The sequence below is a fragment of the Acomys russatus genome, chromosome 9, assembly GCF_903995435.1.
Source record: "Acomys russatus chromosome 9, mAcoRus1.1, whole genome shotgun sequence".
Lineage (NCBI taxonomy): Eukaryota > Metazoa > Chordata > Mammalia > Rodentia > Muridae > Acomys > Acomys russatus.
Window position 1 is genome coordinate 7,047,705 of NC_067145.1, and position 25,143 is coordinate 7,072,847.

Sequence of the window (25,143 nt, forward strand, 5' to 3'; positions counted from 1 at the left end):
GAAGGAGCCACAGAAGCACCAGCAGACAATATTTCCTAAGTGACAGCCTCACCTGTGGAAGGAAATAGCATGTGTTTCCTGGTGGGTAAAGCACAGTTCCCACCAAGGATTCGCCCTGTAAGTCCTGGCCGGTCCTAGGACTCGGCATTGGAGTGCTTTAGTAACAGCGTCCTGAGCCCCAGTTGCACTTGGCTGCTGCCTTAGACCTACAGTCTCCGACATTCAGTGGTGCTTCTTGCTTTCAAAGGAGCTGATTTCACAGAGAAATTATGCATCCCTGAGTGATTGTGCTTGATTGAAACAAAATAAAGGAGATGTTTGCACCAATAGGACTTGAGGAAGCAAGGAACTTAAGATAAAAACCACATGTGCTTATAGGTACCCCGTTGCTGGTTTATTTGTTTCAAAAAATAAAACACTTGCTTAGCAAATATATACAGTGGTCAAATATTGTAAGAATTATCCTGGCATGTAATTATGAATAAGAAAGATACCCTGCCTTCTAAAATCAAAGCCACTGAGGAACTCATGAAGCATCATACATGTATCCGTGTTGCACTAGACTTTGGTGGAGAATAAAGCACGCTGAATAACGTGACTTCTTACTCAGGCTGACTTGCAGCCTTTCAAGTGAGTCCCAAGGCCTGCAGCTCCTCTCTTGTTGAGGGTGGAAACTCCCCTGCCTTGTAAATCCTGCAGAGATGTTGCACATATCACACAGAATCTCTGTGAAACCCAGCAGATATGATGCACACCTTTAAGAAACCTGCTTTTGGGGCTAGAGAGATGGCTCAGACGTTGAGGGCACTGGCTGTTCTTCCAGAGGCCCTGAGTTCAATTCCCAGCAACCACATGGTGGCTCACAACCATCTACAATGGAGTCTGATTACCTCTTCTAGTGTGCATGAAAAAAGAGTGCACATATACACAATAAATAATTGAAAAAAAAGAAACCTGCTTTGATGTCAATGATACAAGATAGAGAATATAAATCAGGGTAAAACAGACAGCAAAGGGACTTGGGCAGGTCATGTTCCAGTGCCAGCTGCATGGTGGCTGAATTAGCATGTCATCAGGAAAAGTGAAAATGGAGCAGGTCGGTAAAAGAATGGGCCTTACAAACAACTGGTTTTCCTGTGTTATATAACAGTCATGTAAGATCAGCGGGCATGGAGCTAGATGTTTTACCCTAAATGCAGAGGATGGGGTGCCCTGTCAGGATCCCCGACAAAAGCAATCTAGATGCTCGTACTTAAGCAAACCTTCCAGAATGTAAAAGGAAATTAGGGCGAGAGACGTACCACTTTCCTGATGTGCATATTAATGTCACACAGGCGGAAGGAACTAATTCTTTGAGAAAGGATATTTCTACCTTTGATTAGCTTCTCATCTTTCAAGTTCAAGAAAAAAATAAATAAAACCCTTAGATCTTAAGTATTTTGATCATGGTGAGTCTCTAGCTTTTAATGTAATTCTACTTGCCATAGATAAATGACTGTGACACTTGGGAGAAAATGCATGAATTCTAATAATTATTTTCTAAATAGAAAAACTTAGCTACAACTAGGTTAGTACACTTCTGAGAATCTGAGAGCATTTTTGTGCTAATTTAATAGCATTGTAGCCCTAAGAAAGAGATAGCTTTCTTCACTGAAGAGTGATGGCTGAGCAATTTAGCCCATTGCTCTCCTTGTATATGGCAGTGCACAGCTTTCAAGACCCAAAAAAGCCTTCAGTTTGACTGTATCAGGTTTTTGTTAAGGTTGGTTCTGAGCCCTGGCTGGTCTCCAGGAGACAATGGAAAACTAAAAGCATAGAAAACAAATGGAGCTAGAGCATTGACTGCACAATTCAATCACCACTGGGCCAGACCATGAAAAGAAATCCATCTTTTCCCACTAGAGTAACAGCTGTCTCTCTTTTCCAGTGCTCTGTTTCCTGTGGTGGTGGTGTGCGGATTCGCAGTGTCACATGCGCCAAGAATCATAACGAACCTTGTGACAAGACACGGAAACCCAACAGTCGAGCTCTGTGTGGCCTCCGGCAGTGCCCATCTAGCCATAGAGTTCTGAAACCCGATAGAAATTTGGCTCCCAGTGCGGAAAACAAACCAACACCAGCAGAGCATGACCCCTTCAAGCCCATCCCAGCACCTACCTCCTGGCCCATGCTGCTGTCCACACCCACAGTGCCTGAGTCTGTGACCACAAGCACTCCAGCAATCAACAGCCTTGGCTTCACCACAGCATCCGAAAAAGAACCAAATGGGATAGAGTGGCCGAATAGTCCAACTCAAGCTGATGCGGAGCCCCGCTACCTCACTTCCTCTGCAAGCACTTCCCAGAGCCCCATTACTTCCTGGTCTTTGAGTATTCAGCCCGACGATGAGAATGTTTCCAGTTCAGCTGTAGGTCCTACTTCAGAGGGTGACTTTTGGGCAACCACAACAAGTGATCCCGGCTTATCATCTAGCAATGCTGTGACCTGGCAGGAAACTCCGTTTTCTAATACCTTGACCGCAGACCCAGAAGTGGAGATACATAGTGGTTCAGGGGAAGACAGTGACCAGCCTATGAACAAGGATGAAAACAACTCTGTGATATGGAACAAAATGGAAGTGCCTGAACATGATGCTCCCAGGGAGAATGCGGAAATACCACTTGGACCTCCACCAACATCTTTTGTGGAAGAAGGGTCCTCATGGCCGCCCTTCAGTACAATGATGGAAGGCTCACTACCTGCCTGGTCCTTTAAAAATGAGACACCGAGAGCTGAGGGGATGATCACTGAAAACTCAAGGAACATGCCACTCCCTCTTGGAAGAGACCATGAGTCAGCTCCTTCAAAGACGTTAGAAAACCATGAGCACTTGGCATGGCCAAACAGCACAAATCCAATCCAAGGCTCTGGGCCTGTCCTGACTGAAGAAGAAGCATCCAGTCTGATTGCTGAGGGGTTTTTGTTAAATGTTTCCAATTACAAGCAGCTTCTGAAGGACCACAAACCTGCATACTGGATTGTTGGAAACTGGAGTCAAGTAAGAGAGATTCAGTTTCCTGTCCTAGATATGATATTTTATGGAAAATATCTAGGAATGCTCTATTATGCAAATTCCAAAGTTAGTTTGTATTAAAATGTCTAGTTGAGCATGGAAGCACACATTTCTAAGCCTAGGCTACAGGGCACATTTGGAAGCTGGTTCGGTTACATGATAAGATTCTGTTGAAATAAAAGAGAAAGAAAAAAGTTAATAAAAAGAAGAAGGAGAAGTAGGGAGGAAGAAAGAAAGGGAGGGAGACGAGAGGAGAGGGAGGGAAGGGAGGAAGGAAAGATAGATGAAAGGTAATATAGATAGATGAGAGAAAGATAAATAGATAATAGATAGAAATGATAGAGAGATAGGTAGATCAATAGATTGATGTTACATAGATGGTACATACATACATACATATATACATACATACATACATAGGATGTTACATAGATAGATCATACATACATACATACATACATACATAGGATGTTACATAGATAGATCATACATACATACATACATAGGTAAATAGATGAGAACTCTATGTATGATGATTACAACCATCTCTATGCTAACTCCCTAAGTATGAAGGAGAAGAGTAAATATATTATTTATAAAACAATGTGTATATACAAGTATATATTTATACACTGTCTATAAATACTAAAGAGAAGACGTACAATGAGGCACAATGAGAAAAGTTTCTATCAGGAGGCCTGAGCCAGTTACTGTGTGAGCATGGAGAATCCAGTCATTTCTCTGTGTCTGGAGCTTAAGCTGCAGGCTAATATGCCTAGGGCGGAGCATCTCTGGTGTCCCTTCCAGCTGTGCACTCCAGAATTCCTAAAATGAGGGATAGCTACAGGAGCCCCTCTTCATATTTCCAGCAGAAAGCTAATGCTCAGACTGTTTAATCTTGAAAAAAAATCACAACTAGAATGGAAAACTGGGATAAACTCTCTAAAAGACTTCTATAGCTTACTATGTCAACAATTTTTTATGTCCCAGTACACATACTCCATTCTGTTATCAATCAAAGGGGTATATGATTTGATTTGATATGATATTTAGTATCTTTTATTTGTGTGGTAAAAAAAAAAAAAGAAAAAAGCTTAAGAAACTTATAAGAAAACACCTATCAAAGAGCCCCCTTTCTACCTGTACAACACTTAAACTGCTTATTAATATACAATTACACCTTACAAACTTTACCTATTTTGGGAGCTAGGAAGGAACCCACTTTCATTATCTAATTCTTTTTCCTTTGAGTGTCTTCATAAAAAAAAAGCACTCTGCTCATTGAAATAATTGTTATATCTAAGAAGAACTAAGCATTATGATAAAATGTTGTTCCCTATGTTCAGGCTTTAGAAACTTGAATAGATATTTGGTTTTCTATTTCTACAACTAGTGATATCCCTTGAGACATCAAAGTTATTTTCTTTACCTATTTTACTTTTGAAATTTAATAATAAGTTTAGTATGTGAACTTATAAAATAATGTAGCCAAGCATTCAAATAATTCAGGTATTTATTTAACAATTTATTTCTTACTTTCTTTTCTAAAGAGAGATGAACTGCAGCAGTATATGAAGAATAATTTCTAATGTATTTATTAGCACAGATACATTTTGTTATTAACATAATAACAAAATATAGTTAGAGTAATTTATAAGGCATGGTGATTTCCAGAAAATTCTCACATATAGCCTCTTACTATTTTCCCTTTTGCTGTCCTAGAGAGGTGATGGTGTCTATCCCATATATGCTGATCTACAAACAGAAAACACAAGATACTATTGGCCCTGTGAATGTCCAAGAAGTCACTTTTTCAGTGGGTTGATGGCCTTTCTCTTTTCACTATAGCCTGATGTTTCTATGCTGAATTCTGGCATCAATTTACAAATTAAGGGTGAAGCATTCTTTTGTGTAAATTAACCAGCCTCAATGGACTATGGTATTGAATTTACCAGGAACATATGGGTAAATTCAAAACTCTAAAAGTTTCTGTACCAAATTGGTAATTATTTCCAGTTGGACTATGTTTCACATGGACTTATGTTCTGTTTCTAAAGTGAGTCATTACACTTTTCACTGGTGAATCAACATCACATCTCTAGTTATAAAAATATAGCTTCAGAGACAAAAAGATGTTTTTATTCATAGTGATCTCATTTATTGAAAGGAAACAAAGGTGTCTCATAATCCAAGTTTTTTAGTCATATTTCCTGTCTGATAAATTCTAGCGAACTGTAATGACAAGAGCTGACAGTGAAAGCTGATAAGCATGAAGGTACATCAGAAGTATGATTTCAAGGTAATTAGCATGAGGTCTCTATTACAGTACTTGCTAGAGCCCAAGAAGACTGATGATACACTAGAGGTGAGGATGAGAGAGGTTAAGTGGAGGAACAGGGATTTGAACTTAGGTGGACAGCTGAGAACCAGCAATCCCTTCCTTTGCAAATCAGAAAACATTTCCATCCTCTGTGCCTTTGCTTTTATTGGTGTTCCTTTGCTCATATTGTTATGGGTTCAGGAATGGCTGCACATTGACCCAACACTAGACTCAGATTGGTGAAAGTTCATTGAACACTGAACAAAAACTGATCAGTTAGGGCTACAGCCTGGATTTAGGAACCAGACTGTGACAACAGTCTGCTTCTAAGACTGGGTTTTTATAAGAAAAAAGCATACTCAGGTAATCAGGTGAGAAGCAAGGGGGATTGCAGTATTATATAATTTTTATTAGCAAATCTAAGAAGAACAGAGTTTGTTCTGCGAACAATGTATCCAAGTAGCTGGACAAAGTATTTTAAGCTGATTGGCTAGGATATATAGGCTTGGGCAATTTCCAGTTCCCCACAATTCTAGGATAAAGAACATAGCCGGGTATTGTGACTTTGTTCAAGTAGAATATAAATCGTTAACTCGAGCAGACTGTTCTGAAAGTGCTGAATTACAAGTAAAGGCTAGTCAAGCTCCCAGGCAGGCAGAGCCTAAGAACCTGAATTAATTCTACCTTATGATCAAAATGGCAACTCGGATGCAAAATGGCTTCTGATATGTAAAAAGCAATCACAGGTGTTAACAGAGGAACCACAGTTATGTTAGAAACTTAAGTAGGTCTCAACAGAGAGGCTATAGAGTTTAAGCAGGTCAAGCAAGTTACAACAATATTACATATAAAACAATGTCAGTTATGTGATGATTCTAAGTTGACAGATGAGAAATCACGTATTCCACAAGAACATATTTTATGACATCATAGAGGACACCACCTAGTTACTTTTGAATTCACAAAAAGCAAATTACCTCTATAACAATACCACCATTGATTCAGTGTAGAAATTATAAAGTAAGTTTATTTTATTAAATACTAGAATGGCTACTCCACCTTTCTTCTTAGGTCCATTTGTTTGGAAAACCTTCTTCCAGCCCTTTACTCTGAGATAATGTCTATCTTTGTTGCTGAGGTATGTTTCTTGTATGTAGTAAAATGATGGATCCTGTTTTCACATCTATTCTGCTAGCCTGTGTCTTTCTATTGGGGAATTGAATCTATTGATTTTGAGAGATATTAATTACCAATGTTGTGTGTGTGTGTGTGTGTGTGTGTGTGTGTGTGTGTGTGTGGTGTTTCCTTTCTTTTGGTCTTGCTGATGTGGGGTTATTTATTTCTTGTGTTTTCTTGTGTGTAGTTAGCCTCCTTGGGTTGGACTTTTCCTTCTAGTATCTTCTGTAGGGCTGGATTTGTGGATAGATACTGTTTAAATTTGTTTGGTTTTTTTTTTTTTGTTTTTTTTTTTTTTTAATCATGGAATAGCTTCTTTTCTCCACTTATAGAGATTAAAAGTTTTGCTGAGAATAGTAGTCTCAGCTGACATCTGTGGTCTCTTGGTGTCTGTAAGATATCTGCCCAAGCCCTTCTGTGTTTTAGAGTCTTCATTGAAAGATCAGACGTAATTCTGATGTCTGCCTTTATATGTGACTTGGTCTTTTCCCTCTCAGCTATTAATTTTCTTTGTTCCCTACATTTAGTGTTTTGATTATTATGTGCCAGGGGGATTTTCTTTTCTTGTCTAATCTATTTGGTGTTCTGTAAGATTCTTATATGTTTATAGGCATTTCTTTTTTTTAGGTTGGGGAAATTTTCCTATGTGATTTAGTTGAAAATATTTTTGGGGCCTTGGAGCTTGGAGTCTTTTCCGTCTTCTATTCCTAGTATTAGTTTGGTCTTTTCATAGTTTCCCCTATTTCTTGGATGTCTTGTGTCAGGAACTTTTAGATGTTAACATTTTTTTTTTTTTTTTGACTGATGTATCGATTTCTTCAATCTCATCTTCTATACTTGCTGTCCTCCATCTCTTGTATTCTGTTGGTGATGCTTTTGTCTGTAGTTCTCGTTCTCTTCTCTAGGTTTTCCGTCTCCAGAATTGCCTCAATTTATGTTTTCTTTATTGGTTCTATTTCCATTTTCAGGTCTTCTACTGTTTTATTCATTTCCTTCACTTATTTAATTGTGTTTTCCTATATTTTATTAAGGGATTTATTGATTTCTTTCTCCTGCTTGATTGGATTTTCTTGTATTTCTTTGATATCCTCCTTTAAGGCTTCTACCATCTTTATAAGGTTGAATTTAAGGTTGTCTTTTCTTCAGCTCTGTCAGGGTGCCCAGGGCTTGCTGTAGTCAGATAGGTGGGCTCTGGTGATGTCATATTATCCTGGCTCTTGTTGATTGTGTTCTTACAGTGATCTTTAGCCATCTGGCTGTCCCCGGTGTTGGTTGAATATTCCTGATGCTGACAGGACTCCTGAAGGAGGCAGTCAGAGCCTTGGGACTGAGAATGGAGTGCAGAGAGTAGCAGACTGCTTGCTTCTGCTGGCTGGGTGTTCTTGGGGACCTGGAGGTATCTACTGGCTGTATTCCAGGTGGGGAAAAGAAAGGCTGAGAGGGCTCTAACATGGCTCCCATCTGCAATCATAGCAGAGTGTCACTAATAATGTCAGGGATTGGCTCTCTCCCTTGGTGTGGTTATCAGGTTGAGCCAGGCATTGGTTGGATATTCTCTCAATCTCTGCTCTGTCTTTATCCCTGCACATCTTGTAAGCAGGGTAGATTTTGTGTTCAAGTTTTTGTGGGTGTGTTGGTGTTCCCTTCCCTCCACTAGGAGTCCTGTCTGGTTAGAAGGTAGCCTCTTGAGTCTCCATGACCCTGGTACTAGGGGTCTCAGCTAGATTCACCCCCCCATATTCTTCCAGGAGTCTACCATTTTGTAGGTCTCCAGCTTGTCACAAAGATGCCCCCACCTGTGGGAGCATGTAAGAGGGACATGTAAGAATGCTGTTCTAACCACTCCAGTGTCCTACTTACAAATATCTGTTTTCAATACACACAGATCAGATGAAATGCATTCTGTCAATAATAAAGGGGGGGGGATGAAAACAAAAGAAACAGTCTAATCAAACATTAGGTTGGCATTGTGGCCTTACATAAACCAAATTCTGACGGCTTTTCCACATCCAATTTGTACTTCAAACAGACATTTGGCTCCTGTGCATATTCATATCCATTCAACTTTAGCATTTGGGACAGGAAACCTTTGGCTCCAGGACCCCAGTGATGGAGCACCTGAGACAAGCTCTCAGGCTGTCTTCTCTTCCTTCTTTCCTGCTGCAGTGCTCCACCACATGCGGGCTGGGGGCCTACTGGAGGAGTGTGGAGTGTAGCACCGGGATGGATGCTGACTGTGCAACCCTCCAGAGACCAGACCCTGCTAAGAAGTGCCACCTCCGCCCCTGTGCTGGCTGGCGAGTGGGCAATTGGAGCAAGGTAATATCTGAGGCTGTGTTTTCAGGTGGGTTGGTCCTATATAAATACTTGCCAAAGATGTCTACTCCCCTCCCTTCCTTCCTCCCTGCCTCCCTTTTGTCTCCTTAAAGAAGCAAGGACCCTACCATTTGCTTATTCTACGTTACCTAGAAGTCAGACTTGCTATTAACCTACAAATTTTTACATATGTGTCCTTACTCTTGTGAGATAAACTGGATCAAAAAATTAACTTTTCAAAATTAGTTTCTTTGTCTAGCATGCAGTCCAATATTTCTTACTCATTTCAATTTTGCATTGTATGAACGTTATAATTGTATAATGAGTGATTACACATCGCCACATGTATAATTAAGTCATAGCTAAATAGCTCTTCACAAGACAATTTTATTTGCCTAAAATGAGAAGAAGGAGGAGCATTAAGAATAATCTGGGGCTAGAGGAATAGTCCAGTCATTAAGAGTGCTTTCGGTTCTTAAAGAGGAACTGAGTCTAGATCCCAGTAGCCACATTGGTTGGCTCACAACTACTGGGAACTCCAGCTCTAGGGAGACTGATGCCCTCTTCTAGCATTCACACTCACTCACACACACACACACACACACACACACACACACACACACACATACACAGAGTAAATCATCAACATCATCAACATCATCTTGGTGGTGGTGGTAATGATGGTTTAAAGAATAATCTGGCCATTACAAAGTATATTCAAAGGCTAGGTGTGATGGTACATGTCTGTAATCCCACCACTTGAGGAGCCAAGGGAAAAGAATCATGAGTTAAGGGTCATCCTAAGCTATAGCATAAGTTCTAGGTTACCCTGGACTACATGAAACCTGCTTTCAGGAACAAAACAAAAGAAAAGTATAGTCCTCGTATTAATATGCATCTTACAACCCTTGCTAACCTGCAGTTACTCAATCCACTGTTTGCTCTGCAAAGTCCCTTGCAAAAGGTATGGGTCAAGTCTTCAGGTTAATCCAGGTGCTTTGAAGGTAACTAGTCAGGCCATATGCCCATCCTCCTGGGTTGGAGTTGAGTCAGACCTTGGAAGACTCAGAGTTTAGGTCCAGGTGGGTAGCAAGAGCAGGTGTGAGCTATGGGTACCCCTTCTGTGTTCTATAAGTACCTAACTCTAAGCCTCCCTATAGACCCCAATCACCTCTCCAAAGAAACAGATTCCCATGATAGCTAAGACTTTGGGAAAGAGAAAAGCACCTAGATAGTCTGCAGAGACCCAGGGCCCTCTAAAGCCTAGGTGTGATTCCTTCATTTGGTGGTGAATTTGTGTCTCAGAAGCAGACAGTAAAGCATCACATGGGACAGACTTGCCTTCCGACAGGAGCATAAAATGTCATCGATGTACCTTATGACCCTTCCCCCAGATAAAGATTCTGAATTTTGGAAAGAGAGGAGAGTAGGGATAGCTGCTTGAGAAAGTCACTGCACTTTCCAGTGACCCTCCTCAACCTCCCTGTTTGTATGTTGGTACTGTAAGTTTTTAAATGATAAATAAATTCACATTCCATTGTAGTTTTGTTTTGGTTTTTGTTTTTCTTCCAACTGATAACAAACCCAGGACTCAGCAAAGACAGACTACTAATCTATCTATGATTATTTCCCATATCTAAAAGTAGCTAAAGAAATGCCTCATTTTCCAGACTTTGCCAAGTGTCACCCATGTCCCAAAACTCAATTCACCTGTCACTGAGAATAATCATTTCCATGGAAATTATATGACATGAAAAGGACAGATAACTGAACCAGCTTGTACGTTGAAAAGGTCAAGTCAGGCCTGAGGAATTCTAGCCAGTGGGAAGTCCCAGATGAAAAAATTGGGAGCTCACATGTGAGATTTGGCCAGAACCTCCCTTCCTCTATCCATAAGAGAGTTTAAATTGTTTTCAGTTGACAGTTGTTTTTTTCAGACTTTCTCAGAGTTAATATTTCAACTTTACCTCAACCCTTCAGCAGTAGTCTAGAAATCGCTACCCAAACAGAGACACTTAAATCCTTTAGAGTCCATCTTCCCTGAGCCCACGGGTGTCACACCTGAGGCACATCCATGTACTCTCAAGGGATTCCCGTGTTCACTGTCTGGGTTGACATGGCCTGGCCGACTCTGGCTCTAAATCCCTTTCTCCTGGTGAAGCCTGCTACCGGGTCTTGCATCATCTTTGTCATCTTTGACCGGAAACATTGTTGCACATTTAGATTTCTACCTTTACTGTCTAGAGACGGCTTATCAGACTCTTCCTCTCTGCATTAACTGACTGAAATAAAGTCAAGGTTCCTCAGATGTGGGTTAGAGAGAGCATGTTTCTATAGAATTAAATCCAAGAGGCAAGCTGGGTGTGGTGGTGCACGGCTATAATCCCCAGGCTGAAGCAGGATTGTAAGAAAGTTGAACCCAGCCTGAACCTCATACTGAGTTCAAAAACAACAGGACAATGTAGCAAGACTCTGACCCAGATGGGGTTTGTTTATTTCAAATAGCCAAGGGAAGGCCTGAGTAAATCTGTGTCTACGTGGTCACAGAGATGGTGATACAATCAGGCAGGTCATATGCTGTTGTGTGGCCCAGAATCCCCAGGGAAGACAGACAGGCTGTGAGTCATCGCTCTGTACCTGAAAATACAGTTCTGTCAAGAGTGGCATATTGGCTGGAGGCAGGAGCTAGGCAGATGTTTTGGTTTTAACTTGCATGTGTTTATGGTAAATACTATTTTACTTCTTTGGTTTTAGGTAACACTTAATGCTTTCCAAACCTGTTTCAGCCGTTATCTCACGGCATATTCTAAACAGCTCTGCAAAATAGTATCATCTTAAAATAAAAAGTACGCTGTATCATAGAACAACAGAACCATGCTAGAGGCAGTGATGCATTAGGAATCAGGCACATGTGAATTGGGAGTCCTGCCCAGGCACTAATTAATGTGTATATTGGCCCATTCGTCTAGCCTCTTAGGAGGATCAATATACTCACTTCAGAAATAAATTAATAATATTGCCTCTACTTAACCGATGGGTTGTGTAAGGATCAAAAGATTTATTCGTTAGCTTCTGTCACTACAACAAATACCTGAGATAATCAACTTATAAAAACAAAAGGCTTATTTTAAACCATGATTTTTAGAGGATTCCATCTGTGATCGCATTGCTTTGGGCTGTGGCAGCCATGGCAGGAAGCGCGTGGTGAAGTAATGCTGCCACCTAGTGACTGGGAGGCAGATTACAAAAACCGACGAGGGATAATCCTGTTCAAGGGCCTGTGCCCAGGAGACGGCGGACTTCACCCCACTCCTTAGCGATTCTATCACCTCCAGTTAACACCATGCTGAGGAACAAGGCTTTTACACATGGGCCTCTGGAAAACAGTCTAAATTCTAACTACAGCAGTATACAAAACAACTATAAGTGGCAAAAGCCTGTTGAGGGGGGCGGGGTAGGGAAGGTTTGGGCAAGATTTATGCTAAACAGTGAATGAGTGTTAGGTATTTACTAACCTCTGACTTCCTGGACTTGAAGCAAGAGGTGGATGGACATGTGAATCCTGTCAGAGGGGGCTGACTAGAGAGGGTGTTTGTTCCCAACGCTAAACAAAGAGCTCAGCTGCCCATTGAACCTTAGGTCACTTAAGCTACATGCAAGAAGCCAGCAGTCTCCAGTGCCATCAGGTGCTGATGCTTTCAAAAAATATCACTATTATTATTAACATAATTATTAATATATTATTATAACATTATTGTTGTTATTATTATAACATCATGATGATGATGATGATGTCATTATTAACATAATAGAGGAATTTGTCATCTGTGTTAAGGAAAGTGAGATTTAGAGTGGTTGTTTATGACGCTCATTCTACACACTCAAAAAACCATCAACTGATGGACAGCTCATCGCTTCTGTCACAGGGTTTCAAGAGGAAGGAAACACTGCATAAGAAATGAGCACACCGGGCTGGAGAGATGGCTCAGTGGTTAAGAGCGCCGCCTGCTCTTCCAAAGGACCTGAGTTCAATTCCCAGCAACCACATGGTGGCTCACAACCATCTGTAATGTGATATGGCGCCCTCTTCTGGCTTGCAGGAGTACATGCAAGGAGAGCACTGTATACATAATAATAAATAAATCTTAAAAAAAAAAAAAAAGAAAAAGAAAAAGAAATGAGCACACCGGTTGGGTAACACACACTGATTTCAGAACGAATCCCTCGGGAAATGGAAGGAATTCTTGTGATGGGGGAAATGCAAGAAATGGCAAAGAAGCTCTCGGAACCCCCTCCAGGAAGTCTGACACCTAAACCACCCGTGATCGTGCGCTCCACACACTTCCAGAAAGGACATTTTAGGTGTTGTTTCAGTTCTGCAAATTGATGAATTGGCAGTCACCCTGTCGTGTTTCTTAGATTGGGTGCTGTCCTTTTTGGAATTAAGTCAAACGAATTGTATTCCTTCCTGGAATGAATCAGAAATGTGTTTTCCTCTTGGGACTATCTGTCTTCCCACATATGCAGCACTGCAATTTTCTCTTAACAATTGTCAATTATATTATTTGTAGCTTTGCTGAAAACTAAGAGGTGACTGCAGCCTATCTTTAAACCATCAGGTGTCATCTCTTTGTTAACGACTCTGTCTTATTCTAGTATAGTCTAATATGGAAAGAGTCCTGTGTATATTTACACATCTCTAGAAACATATTAAAATTTAATGTTTAAAGGCCAGCACATAGATTATATATTAGAGAGATGTACCCATCCCCCAAGAAGCAAAACTGAGTGTTGAGAAGGTGGATAATACAGTGAGGATCTCTGTATTTATTTGACCTTAGTTATATTAATAATTTATTCTGTTTTTAAGCCACCACACTCTTTTTTATACCACTAAGCATCTTAAATTCAGAGATCCCCTAAGGAAAGGTAGAGGAATGAAAATTAAATGGAAGAAACAAAATATGAATCTAGTCATCTCATGAAATTGGGGCCACAAAAAATTTGAAATTTGTTCCCAAGAGCATTGATGTGCAGAGCACAAGGCCCTCCACGCCCATCTCACCCCACCCCCTTACTCTCCTCCTTTCTGCAATGTGCCATTTTCAGACCAACCATGTGTCTGTGCAGGTCATTGTCTCTTCCTCTGTGTCCTCCTTTTTACCTTCAGCATCTACTTGAGTTTTGGCCTAAATTCTCCCGTATTAAACCCTTTCTTCGGTTTATGCGGTGAACATACCCACCACCTCTTTCTAACATCACGAGGTCTTGAATGGCTTATGGGATGTAATTTATCACTGGTTTCTGTGAATCCCCTCAACAGCCCATTACTAATCACTTGCAGTAGAGATGCAGAGCTTGGACCATAATAGCTGTTAATAACTAGTGAGAAAGATCCACATCCCCTTCTATACCAACCTAGTCCATGTCCTCGCGTTTTCTGCTTCACTCAAACAAGCCCAGTTCGTGCCACCCATACACTTTTGGATCACTACTTGATTTTAAAGATCTTGTGAATGTGTTCAGCACAAGGAAAAAAAGGTAAAAAGGAAGGTTTTTCTTTAAATTCTATATCCTGGTGTAATGTTCAGCCTGAAGCTTTGGGTGTTCTGAAATCACAACACAGTACCCGACTGCAGTGATCCAGGTTTCTCTGACACTTGAGGGTGTTGGGATCACGTAATCACCCAGCTTATCACTATGTTGATATCAGTGAAGAAATGGGGTCTTAGAGGAGTAATTTATCCACACTCGTGACTCCTCTTGGTACCAGGCTCATAATTAATGCTCCTTAACTCCCTTATTATATGTTTCTGCAGACTCTGTGTGAATCCAATGTGAAAAGGGGGTGACACAAATAAAAAGTAATCCCCAAAGGAAGAGGTAGACATTTCATTTTATTTCTATCAGTCAGTCCAATAATAAAGGCATCTTTACTTTCTTTAATTTTATAAACTTAATATAAAAACTTAGAAATAAAAACAATGTCACATACTAAAATCAGCCAGACCCAAGGTCTACACAACTCAATGAACTTCTATAGGTAGAATAGGCATTTAAAACAGAAGCTGTGGAACTCAGATTAAAATTTTAATATTCAGGATCCAATGTATTTTATGTACTTATCCACCACCAAAACCAAAAATCCTTGAGAGAATGAAATTTTGTTTCATTGTACCTTGGCCTTGATTTGGTTCACAAAACAGTTAAAGCAACTGGCATTATAAGTGGAAAACTCCCAAACTTACTCAATTTTAACAGAGCACTAGCCAGTTTTCTGGTCCCCTTACACTGACTCCTGTCCTCAGCCTGGACCTCAGGCTCCATATTAGGAAAATAGAAGTGCAATTGGAGCAATAGGAACATGAACCCAGCAATTGGCATTCTGCACACAAAAGCCAAGTGGCATCGTGAGTAAAGTGGTTTCAATGTGCTTCCACTTTCCCCACAACGTGTTAGTAAATTTCATTTCCCACCAAATGTGAATACGATTCCAACAACAGAAGAAGGATAATTTGGAGATTGTATTTGGGAGTAGTGGATTGTAGCAACCAATAGAACATGAGAAAATAAAATCCCATATTACACTTATTTCTAGGGCAATTTCCTTTTCCTAATAAAGCTGGTTTTAAAGTGGGAGCTTACTTTTACTTTTCTACATGTGCTTAACACATGTGAGGAAGATATATTTCCTTTAATTTGTGTTTTGTTGGCTAGTGTCGATCACACTTAGTTTGTGAAAACATTCTAGCATCCATCTACCCTTTTGTCAAGTGGCTCCATGTCTCCCTATATTGCAGACTGTGATGTTTAGTGTTGACAACTCGATAGGGTTTAGAATCACCTGGGGGATAGCCGACTAGACATGCCCATGGAGGTTACCCTAGTTGGCTTAACTGAATTGGGAAGACCTTTCTATTGTGGGTTGTATCATTCCCTAGGTTTGGGTCCTAGACTGTATGAAAAAGAGGAAATTACCTAAGCACAAGCATCCCTCACTGCTTCTTGACTGAGGAAGGGGTGTGACCAGCTCCCTCAGAATCCCACCACTGTGAGCCCTGTCACCATGGGCTATAACCTACAACTGCAGCCAGAATACATTCTTTCTCTATTAAGTTGCCCTTGGCAGGGGATTTTAATCATAGTAACAGAAATCAAACTAAGACGCAGGCCAGGATTTTACCAGGTATCATGGTGCATGTTTCTGGACAGTGGGAGAAGGTTGAGAAGTATTTGGGGGATTTGGGGAATTTTCTCTGGCCTGCTACAACCCTATAATGATGATTTCTGTGAAAGCCAGGAGTGCAGGCTCCTGCCTTCCAGGAGCCTGTAAGGTAACAGTTAAACACCCCAGTTTATGAGTACGTTCTCTCAGGTTCAAAGTGTATCCAAGGCTCAAAGTCAGAGAGGGACAAAGCTGAGATACTCACCCACTGCTGACAGGCATCCAAACTCACACATCGAAACAAGGAGTTTTGGACCCCAGAAAGCCCTAAGAGACTTGATTCTATGGTTGCCTCTCAATAAATATGAAGGAAAGTGGGTCACGTGCAGATGAGGCTTGACCTCTCTCTCCGTGCACGCTGGAAGCCTGACACTTCCACAGTGATGGAGCGTGGAGTCCCAGTGCCCAGGGTTCAGCTGTTAACTCGGCTTTTGTTCTCCATTCAGTGCTCCCGAAACTGCAGCGGAGGCTTCAAGATCCGTGAGATTCAGTGTATAGACAGCCAGGACCAGCACCAGAGCCTGAGGCCGTTTCACTGCCAGTTCCTAGCTGGCATTCCTCCTCCACTGAGTATGAGCTGTAACCTGGAGCCTTGTGAAGAATGGCAAGCAGAGCCCTGGAGCCAGGTATGGCACTCAGGAGAGGTGACAGCATCACAGAGGTCAAGTCTAATAGGCCATGAAGTGTTCCATTAACGCATGAGTGTAGAAGTTGCTAAAGACCACACTGCCATGGGTTGAGTTCCATTTAGTGACCTGACCACACCGTATAGGAGAAACAATAGGTCAAAACCTCATAGGAGCTGAAAGGATTCCACTGGGGAAATGATACAATATGGTGTCAGTCAGGACAGTGCAGTGTTTTATTAGAACTTGATCTCACATTGGACATATTGGATAATTAAGGACCCTGCTGGGGATATAAACTCAATGAAGTGATTCAAAATAGACTACTTTGATGAGGCCTTGCACACCTGTCTAAGCCTTCTTCAGTTCAGCTGGGAAAAATGGCCAGATCCTTCCCACACCATATAATTTTAGGCTCATATTTCAATTAAATACCCAGATGATTGTTTGCACAAATAAAAGGGTGTGTGTGTGTGTGTGTGTGTGTGTGTGTGTGTGTGTGTGTGTGTGTGTGTCTTTTGTGAAAGGAGGAGCTCTGCTGGATTTTGGTGTCTAGACCATAAAACAAGGTTATTTTTCTCTGGTAAAACATGATGACAGTCTCATTTCCTAACAGATAGATGCATCAATGGCAAAAAAAAAAAAAAAAATATTCGCAAGTATACCCATGCATCAAACAAAGATGAGAACCCAAAACTATAATGTGTGTACATGGTGTATTTTATCTATTTTCTAGTTTAATTCTCATAGTGATGTGGGTGGTAGGCCTTATCCATTCCACTTTATAGATTTAAAAAAAATTTTAACTCAATGAGGTTAAGAAATACACTTGAGGTTGCACAAGCAGACTCTGGTATCGGTGCCTGTTCCTCTATAGAATTTGGCCCAATGAGAGTTGAGCAGAGATGTGAACCAGGGAGAAAGATGAATAATTAACTCATTTAGGGATGCCTGTATTGTACCTAGGAGGGTAACAGAGAGGGTGACAGCCTGAAGACACACACCCTACACAGAAAACTGATTCCCATGGGACTCCCGACTTCACTCTGGGCCACTGGCTCATGTTGAGTCCCAAATACCAGAACTGCTATGTGGTGTTTCCTAGGCAGTGTGGGACAGCAGGACACTGTCCTCTGTTTTCGCTCGCTTTCTTTTATACTCAACTCTGGAATGCATCAAGTACCTGTTACTCTCATGCATGGACCTAGACCTCCAAGTTCCTCTCATGTGCTAAGCCTAGCCAGGACTTGTTCAGGCAAACCCTTTAAATCCTGGAAATCTTTACAGAGAAGTGGAGGTTTCTAGGTCAGAGACATAGCATTTTCAGCCTATCAAAGATGACCAGTCAAAGGGCAGGAGCAATGGCACATGCTTTTAAGCTCAGCGCCCTGGGTAAGCAGAGGAAGGCGAATATCTGTGAGTCGGAGGGCAACCTTCCCTACGTAATGAATTCCAGCCCTGCCTGCCGGGCTATACAGTGAGACCTGACTCAACCTTGCCACAATAATGACCTATCAGTCAGGTCTTTTTTATTATGATATTATCTTTGTATTTCCTCAGTCTCTGGGGAGCCCCAATATCAATCTGTTCTCCAAAGGCCTCCTACCACCAACTTTTCCAAATGTCTTTGTCCTGAGAAAAAATCACAAAGTCAGAAGACGCATATTTTCATTGACAACATAATGCTACTCTGCTTAATGGCTTGCCGTCCTGAGAATATACTGGGCCCATTTGGGAAATGTTAGCCGTATCAGACTAATTAAAGTGCCAATACTTTCTTTCTGCTTCTGGGTTAACTCACTCATTATGATCATTTCTATTCCATCCATTTGTCCACAAGTGAGATTTCCTTGCTTTTAATAGCTGAGTAGTATTCCAGAGTATAAATGTACCATAATTTCTTTATCCATTCTTCAACTAAGGGACATTTAGGCTGTTTCCAGGTTCTGGCTATTATGAATAAGGCTTCTATGAACATAGTTGAGCAAATGTCCTTGTTGTGTGGTGGAGAGCAAGGACTGACTCTGACATGAGCTCTGGTGCCCCATATTTGACCACCTCCCCTTAGTGGGGAGGCCTGATGGCACTCAAAGAAAGACTAAGCAGGCTACCAAGATGAGACTTGATAGTCTATGACCATATGCTCGGAGAGGAGGTCCCCTAGACCTAGGGGAGGGAAAAAGGGTGAAGGTAAGAGGGAGGGAGGAACAGGAGGATACAAGTGATGGGATAGCAATGTAGTCATAATCTGAATAAATTAATAAAATTTAAGATTAAAGTGCCGATGCCCTTTAGCTATGGCAACATCTCTACATCAGTGACAGTCAAATGATAGCATGCTTCAAACACATTTGTCAGGTTTGTCAACATACAGAGGAATGGGATAATCCCCAGAGGATCCAATTAGGAAGTCTCAGATGGGCAACTCTGAGTGTTTATAGTATGTCTTCTCCATGAGAGGATACTGGTACTGCTGCTCTGAGAACCAGTAATTCAATTGTTCACCCTCATATCCTTCTACATGCTCAATTGGCCCTGAATCCATCTGCACATACACAGAGCCACAGAAACCCCAACATGGAATTCTGCTTTGTCCTCACGTAGGGTTATAAACAGGTTGAATAAATTCAGGGGGAACCTAGGTTCGTTCTCAAAGCTAAAAATTTGTGAAGGCAACCTTTGAAGGCCTTTGTTTGAGCATATATGGCCAATTGTATGCAGCTTTTCTGTTTTCTGTGATACCACCAAACACACAGTGGCTCCGGTGATGGACTTGACCCTGATAAGACAACCAGCTTGTTGTTATTGCAATCATGACATAACTAGGCATTTTCAAGGTGTTCTCGCTGTTTTGGCATTACTTTTCAAGGTTTATTAGTGAATTAATTTCCTCTTAGGAGCCTCACATTGGTGAGACCATGCATCATTCTGATAAGCAGTAGCCTGAAATCTTAGAGGTGTAGCCCTACGGAAATCCACCTTGCTGTCTTGAGTTTCTGTTATGAATATTACAATCCACGTATCAAATTCCTCAGCAAACCCATCAGTTTTACTAACTGAAGAAAACTTCCATTCCAAAACTATATAATGGGGAAGGAATAATGGCATGTTTCAATAGGAAGCAGGCAACGTGTGTTCTCCTTGCTGGGTGACAGAGCTAATCAGATATTTTTAAATTTTTTAAATTGTATTTATGTGTATGGGTGTTTTGCCTGCTTATATTTCTGTACACCATGGGTGCTGCTGGTGCTGGCAAAGGCCGGAAGAGAGCATCAGATCCCCTGTGACTTGAGGTACAGATGGTGCGAAGCACTGTGCAGGTGCTGGAAATCGAACCTGAGGCCTCTGGAAGAGCAGCCAGTGTTATTAACTACTTACCATCTCTCCAGCCCCATAGCCGTAAATCTAAAAACCTAAACTTTATATTGTTGTTAACTGAAACTGGTGCCAGAGAACACAACTGATAACATGCTGTCTGTTCTTTTATGTTTGCTACGCAGATAACCTAATATCTGTCCACTTCCTAAAGGAACCTGTGAGGATCCAGGTTCCCATATCTTATACTAAGTTCTTGAGTCCTCACTCCAAATGATAGCAAAATGTTTGCCCCTGCCGTTGAGTGTGCCACCACCTACTTTTTACTGATTGCCCATGTTGTGCAACAGTGTTCTAGGTCCTGTGGAGGCGGTGTTCAGGAGAGAAGAGTGTCTTGTCCAGGAGGCCTCTGTGACTGGACAAAAAGACCTGCATCCTCTCTGTCCTGCAACAGACACCTTTGCTGTCACTGGGCCACTGGGAATTGGGACTCGGTAAGAATGGGTTTGGGTGTTTTGTTCTGTCTTGGCCTAGCATTTAGTACTTTCCTTACTATTAATATTATTAATACAAAAAAATTTATAGCACATTTTGAAAGTTTCTAAATTCACCCACCTCTTTGCATGAAAATTTATTGCTACAATTGGAAATTATAGAAATTAATATAAAAAAGCCATGTTCAATATTTTATGGAGACTATAAATGTTTATTTTATATTAATTCTTTGAGATTTTCATACAGTGTGTCATGATTATATTCACTCACTCGCTCCCTACTCTCCTAGACTCTTCCCAGATCAAACCTCCACCGCTGCCCCCGCCACTCCCATCCATACTTCATGCTCTCTTTTTACTGTTTGAGAAGACACTATCTCACAGCAGAATGCCTGGTCCTTTGGATGTTACAGTCTTACTGACCCCTCTTCCACAATGTTCCCTGAGCCTTGTAAGGGTTGTATTGTAATTATACCAATGGGTGCAGTTGAGCTCTGCATTTTGATCCTTTGCAACTTTCTATGATGATCTCCTTCCACTGGGCGGTGGGGGGGGGGGGATTTCTTTGATGAGGGATGAGAGCTATATCATGTGTAAACATAAAGATAAGTATTTAGGCTGCAGTTAGAAATTACACTGGTTCAGGAAAGTGACAGCAGTGAGTTCGCATCTAAATGCCAATGCCTTACCAGCCAATGGCTGGTTGAATTTACAGTGCCAGATATTAATTTCCTCCTGTTGCTCAGGTCTTAGGTCTGATTTACACAGCTGTCGGTTACCCCCAGGATATAAATGCCACTACTGTGCTCTCAGAATAGTTTCTAATGCTGGCCTTTGCTGTGGTCCACAGGCATTACATCTGGATAGGAGCGTTGACTGCTTTTCTCCCTTGGCAGCTATAGGGGCTAGTCCTCAGGTAGGACGCCTCCAGATCAGACCCACATCTATTCCTCCAGGTCCTGTGTCCAAGGTGTGTTGTGTCTTCAGCAATAGGATCTCACCTTCTTTGTCCAGAAGGCATCAGGTCAACAGCAAACAGCCTGTACTGTTTCAGCGGGTCCCTTGCACTGCCCTGACTTCAAATGTGATTTCCCATGCTTGGCACTGAGGTTTTTGTTATACAGTCCATGGATTTGAAAAGAGCATTGTTACCCACCCCAAATGGCAAAATATCAATTATATTATATAGATATATGTGCATTTATTTATTTGTTTGTTTGTTTGTTTGTTTATGTGTAATTTTATTTTTTTTTCTTTTTTTTTTTTTATTAATTTATTCTTGTTACATCTCAATGTTTATCCCATCCCTTGTATCCTCCCATTCCTCCCCCCCCCCATTTTCCCATTATTCCCCTCCCCTATGACTGTTCCTGAGGGGGATTACGTCCCCCTATATATTCTCATAGGGTATCAAGTCTCTTCTTGGCTACTTGCTGTCCTTCCTCTGAGTGCCACCAGGTCTCCCCCTCCAGGGGACATGGTCAAATGTGAGGCACCAGAGTATGTGAGAAAGTCGTATCACACTCTCCACTCAACTGTGGAGAATATTCTGACCATTGGCTAGATCTGGGAAGGGGTTTAAAGTTTACCTCCTGTATTGTCCTTGGCTGGTGCCTTAGTTTGAGCGAGACCCCTGGGCCCAAATCTGCCTATCATATTGTTCTACTTGTAGATGTTTATGTGTAATTTTAGGTAAACATAAAATAATATGAGTCACTCTGGCATTTTCAAACATCCTTAATGTTATTTATTGCCCCCCCCTCCTTCTCTCTTCCTCTGTGTTGTCCTCCTTCCCTGATCCCCAGGTAAATGTCTCTCAACCATTTTTCCTACTTCCCCTTCATAGCAGCTGTGCCTTATTTCGTAACGATGCATCTGCACGCACGCCTGTGTATGGGCATGCATGGTTGAGCTCAGGGCTTTGGAGGGCAGAGGTATGATATACTCTGATGTGGGTGCCGGGTCCTAAACTTGAGTCCTCTGGGAGAGTAGGATGCACCCACACTGCTAAGCCATCTCTCCGGCCCTTCTACCTCAGCTTCACTATCCACTTCTCCTTTGGACTCATTGTGGGTGTTCACTGCATTCACTGACAGGGAACATGTCTCCGTGTGCCTCACATCCACTGCTCTTCCCCGACGGAGAACTTCCAGCTCTACCAAAAGTTGCCTCATAACTGCTGTGAATCTGTGTTCTTGATCTGGGGTTTAGAAGAGAGGGGGAAAATGAATACTTTCAAAAGAGAAAAAAAATCAACTATCAAAAATATTCTGGAAGCACAAGGTCTGTAGGAAGGTTATTTGGTCCCCAAGTCCTTGGATTCCTTATGTCGTCTTAGACCCAAATATAGTCACTTACATATCAAAGCTTAAGGCTTAGTCTGACTTTGTGAGCTTAGACCTCTCTTCTGCCCACAAGCAGCTTATCTGATGGAGAAGTAAACAAAATAGTTAAACAGCAGAGAGAAAGACTGATTATACACCCTGCATTTATTTGTTGCATAAATAACACTGTCTCATTAATGTCTGGGGAAGAGGATACAAGTTTCCTATCCCGTAGACAAGTTCAGTCACTGTTCTTCTTGTTCTGCCCAAGTTGTAGAGGAAATAGACTGATGATACATGTGGGAGGGCTCAGCCTACTGTGGATGGTGAGTCTCAGTTATGTAACTGAGCCAGCTGGAGAGAAATCCAGAAAGCATCATTCCTCCGTGGTGTCTGCTTCAATTCCTGCCTTCAGTTCCCTGTTTCAGCTTCCTTGATGATGGGACATAACCTGCAACCAAATACAGCCTCCCCTCCACCAAGATATTTTTGGTCCATGTTTACCATGGCAACAGGAAACCAAATCACTACACTTAGTCTTCATGCAACAATTTTATCTTGCAGATATAGAGAAAGAAAGAAGGATTCAACTACCTAGGATGAAAAACAGTAAACCAGAAATCCTGAATTCCCTAGATTCCAGCCCAGGATTCTTTCAGAGTCTTGTTTGATTATTCTCTGTCTTGCTTTCTTCTGGCTTTTGTTACGGACATTTTTCAATACTGAATGTTTTAGCAGAGTAGTTATTTCATGGTTTCTTGCCAATACTTGTGGAAGATTTGATTAAAATGATGTCGAGATTTAGTCACAGAAAACTCAGACTTGTTCATTCAAACCTGAGACCCCATGCTGCTATTTATGGTTCATGCTTTACATACAGTAAAACAAAAACAGATAAGTAGACATTAAGAAAAAGCCACGTGTCATTCTGTCTCATCTGTCTAGGAGGCCTCTGTAGAGATGAGGTCTTGGGGTTCAGAGTTGATTGCTAGTGTCCCCATCTGGAAATTATCTTATCTGCTGCTGAGCTTCCAATCATATTTCAAATGGCTAATGGTTCCTTGTAAGCTTAATGACTTTTCTCTTCAGTGACCTTTTGAGCCAGTCAGTCAATGGGTATTTATTGATGATCATGCTGATTGCTGTGAAGCATGAAAAATAGGAAAATTGATTCTGTTCCAGGAAGTTTTTCTCATATAAGGAAAATAAGACTAAGAAATAACATAATGCCTTTCAGCAAGATGGCTCCAAAATCGAAGAAGGGAGCTCCTGCCCCTCCCAAAGCCAAAGCCAAAGTGAAGGCCTTGAAAGCTAAGAAGGCAGTGCTGAAATGCATCCAAGGCCACAAAAAGAAGACACACATATCACCCACATCCCAGATGCTGCTTGGGCATCATGCCATCATCAAATTGTCCCTGACAACTGAATCAGCTGTGAAGACAACACACTAGCATTCATTGCGGATGCCAAGGGTAGCAAGCACCAAGTCAACCAGGCTGTGAAGAAACTCGATGACACTGGTGTGGCCAATGTCAATGCCCTGATAAGGCCTGACGGAGAGAAGAAGGCGTAAGTTCAGCTGCCTCTTGATTATGATGCTCAGAATGCTGTCAAAAAGATTGCGGTCATCTAGACTGAGTCCAGCTGGCTAATTCTAAATATACACTTTTTTCTCCATAAAAAAAAAAATAAATAAATAAAAAATAAAAAAATAAAAAAGAGGCAGAGGTAGGTGGTTCTATGTGAGGCCAGACTGGCCTACAAAGCAAGTGCAGGACAGCCAAGGCTACACAGAGAGACCCTGTCTTGAAAAACCAACAACAAAAGAAATAACAAAACATGGCATAAAGTGAAGACCATAAGTATGTGTATGTATCACGATAGTGAAAACATGGAGCCAACATAAATGTCCCTCAATGGATGAACGTAAATGCAACGTGGAACTGATATAAATGGAACGTTATTCCACCTTAGAAAGGAAAAGTACACAGTGCAACACAGATGAACCGGAAGTAATTATTCTAACTGAAATAAGTTAGTCACGATTGGGCAACTGTCTGGTTCTATTTGGTGAGATTCCTACAGTGATCAAAGGAGATTAAAAAGATACAAAGGTGTTTGCCACAAGCTGGGGTACAGAGGGAACATGGTGGGAAGCTGTTTAAAAATAGAGTTTCAGTTTGCTCAGATGAAAAAGTTCAATAGATGGTTGGCATACACTGAGAATGTTCTTAAGGCTGCTTCACTGTATACTTGACAAAGCTTAAAATGAAGCTTGAAGTGGTGGCACGGGCC

General features: G+C 41.4%; 1 protein-coding gene across 1 annotated transcript in view; it reads left to right on the plus strand.

Annotated features, from left to right (window-relative positions):
- The window catches only part of LOC127193572 (A disintegrin and metalloproteinase with thrombospondin motifs 12), a gene marked incomplete at its 5' end in the record, with an annotated part of 116,599 nt that extends 95,257 nt beyond the window's left edge, over positions 1-21,342 (plus strand). The window contains 5 exons of the mRNA XM_051150842.1: positions 1,928-3,037; positions 8,715-8,867; positions 16,536-16,715; positions 20,381-20,524; positions 21,271-21,342. Coding sequence (XP_051006799.1) covers positions 1,928-3,037; positions 8,715-8,867; positions 16,536-16,715; positions 20,381-20,524; positions 21,271-21,342 — 1,659 coding nt within the window. The remainder of the gene's footprint in view (positions 1-1,927; positions 3,038-8,714; positions 8,868-16,535; positions 16,716-20,380; positions 20,525-21,270) is intronic.
- Positions 21,343-25,143: the final 3,801 nt, after the last annotated feature.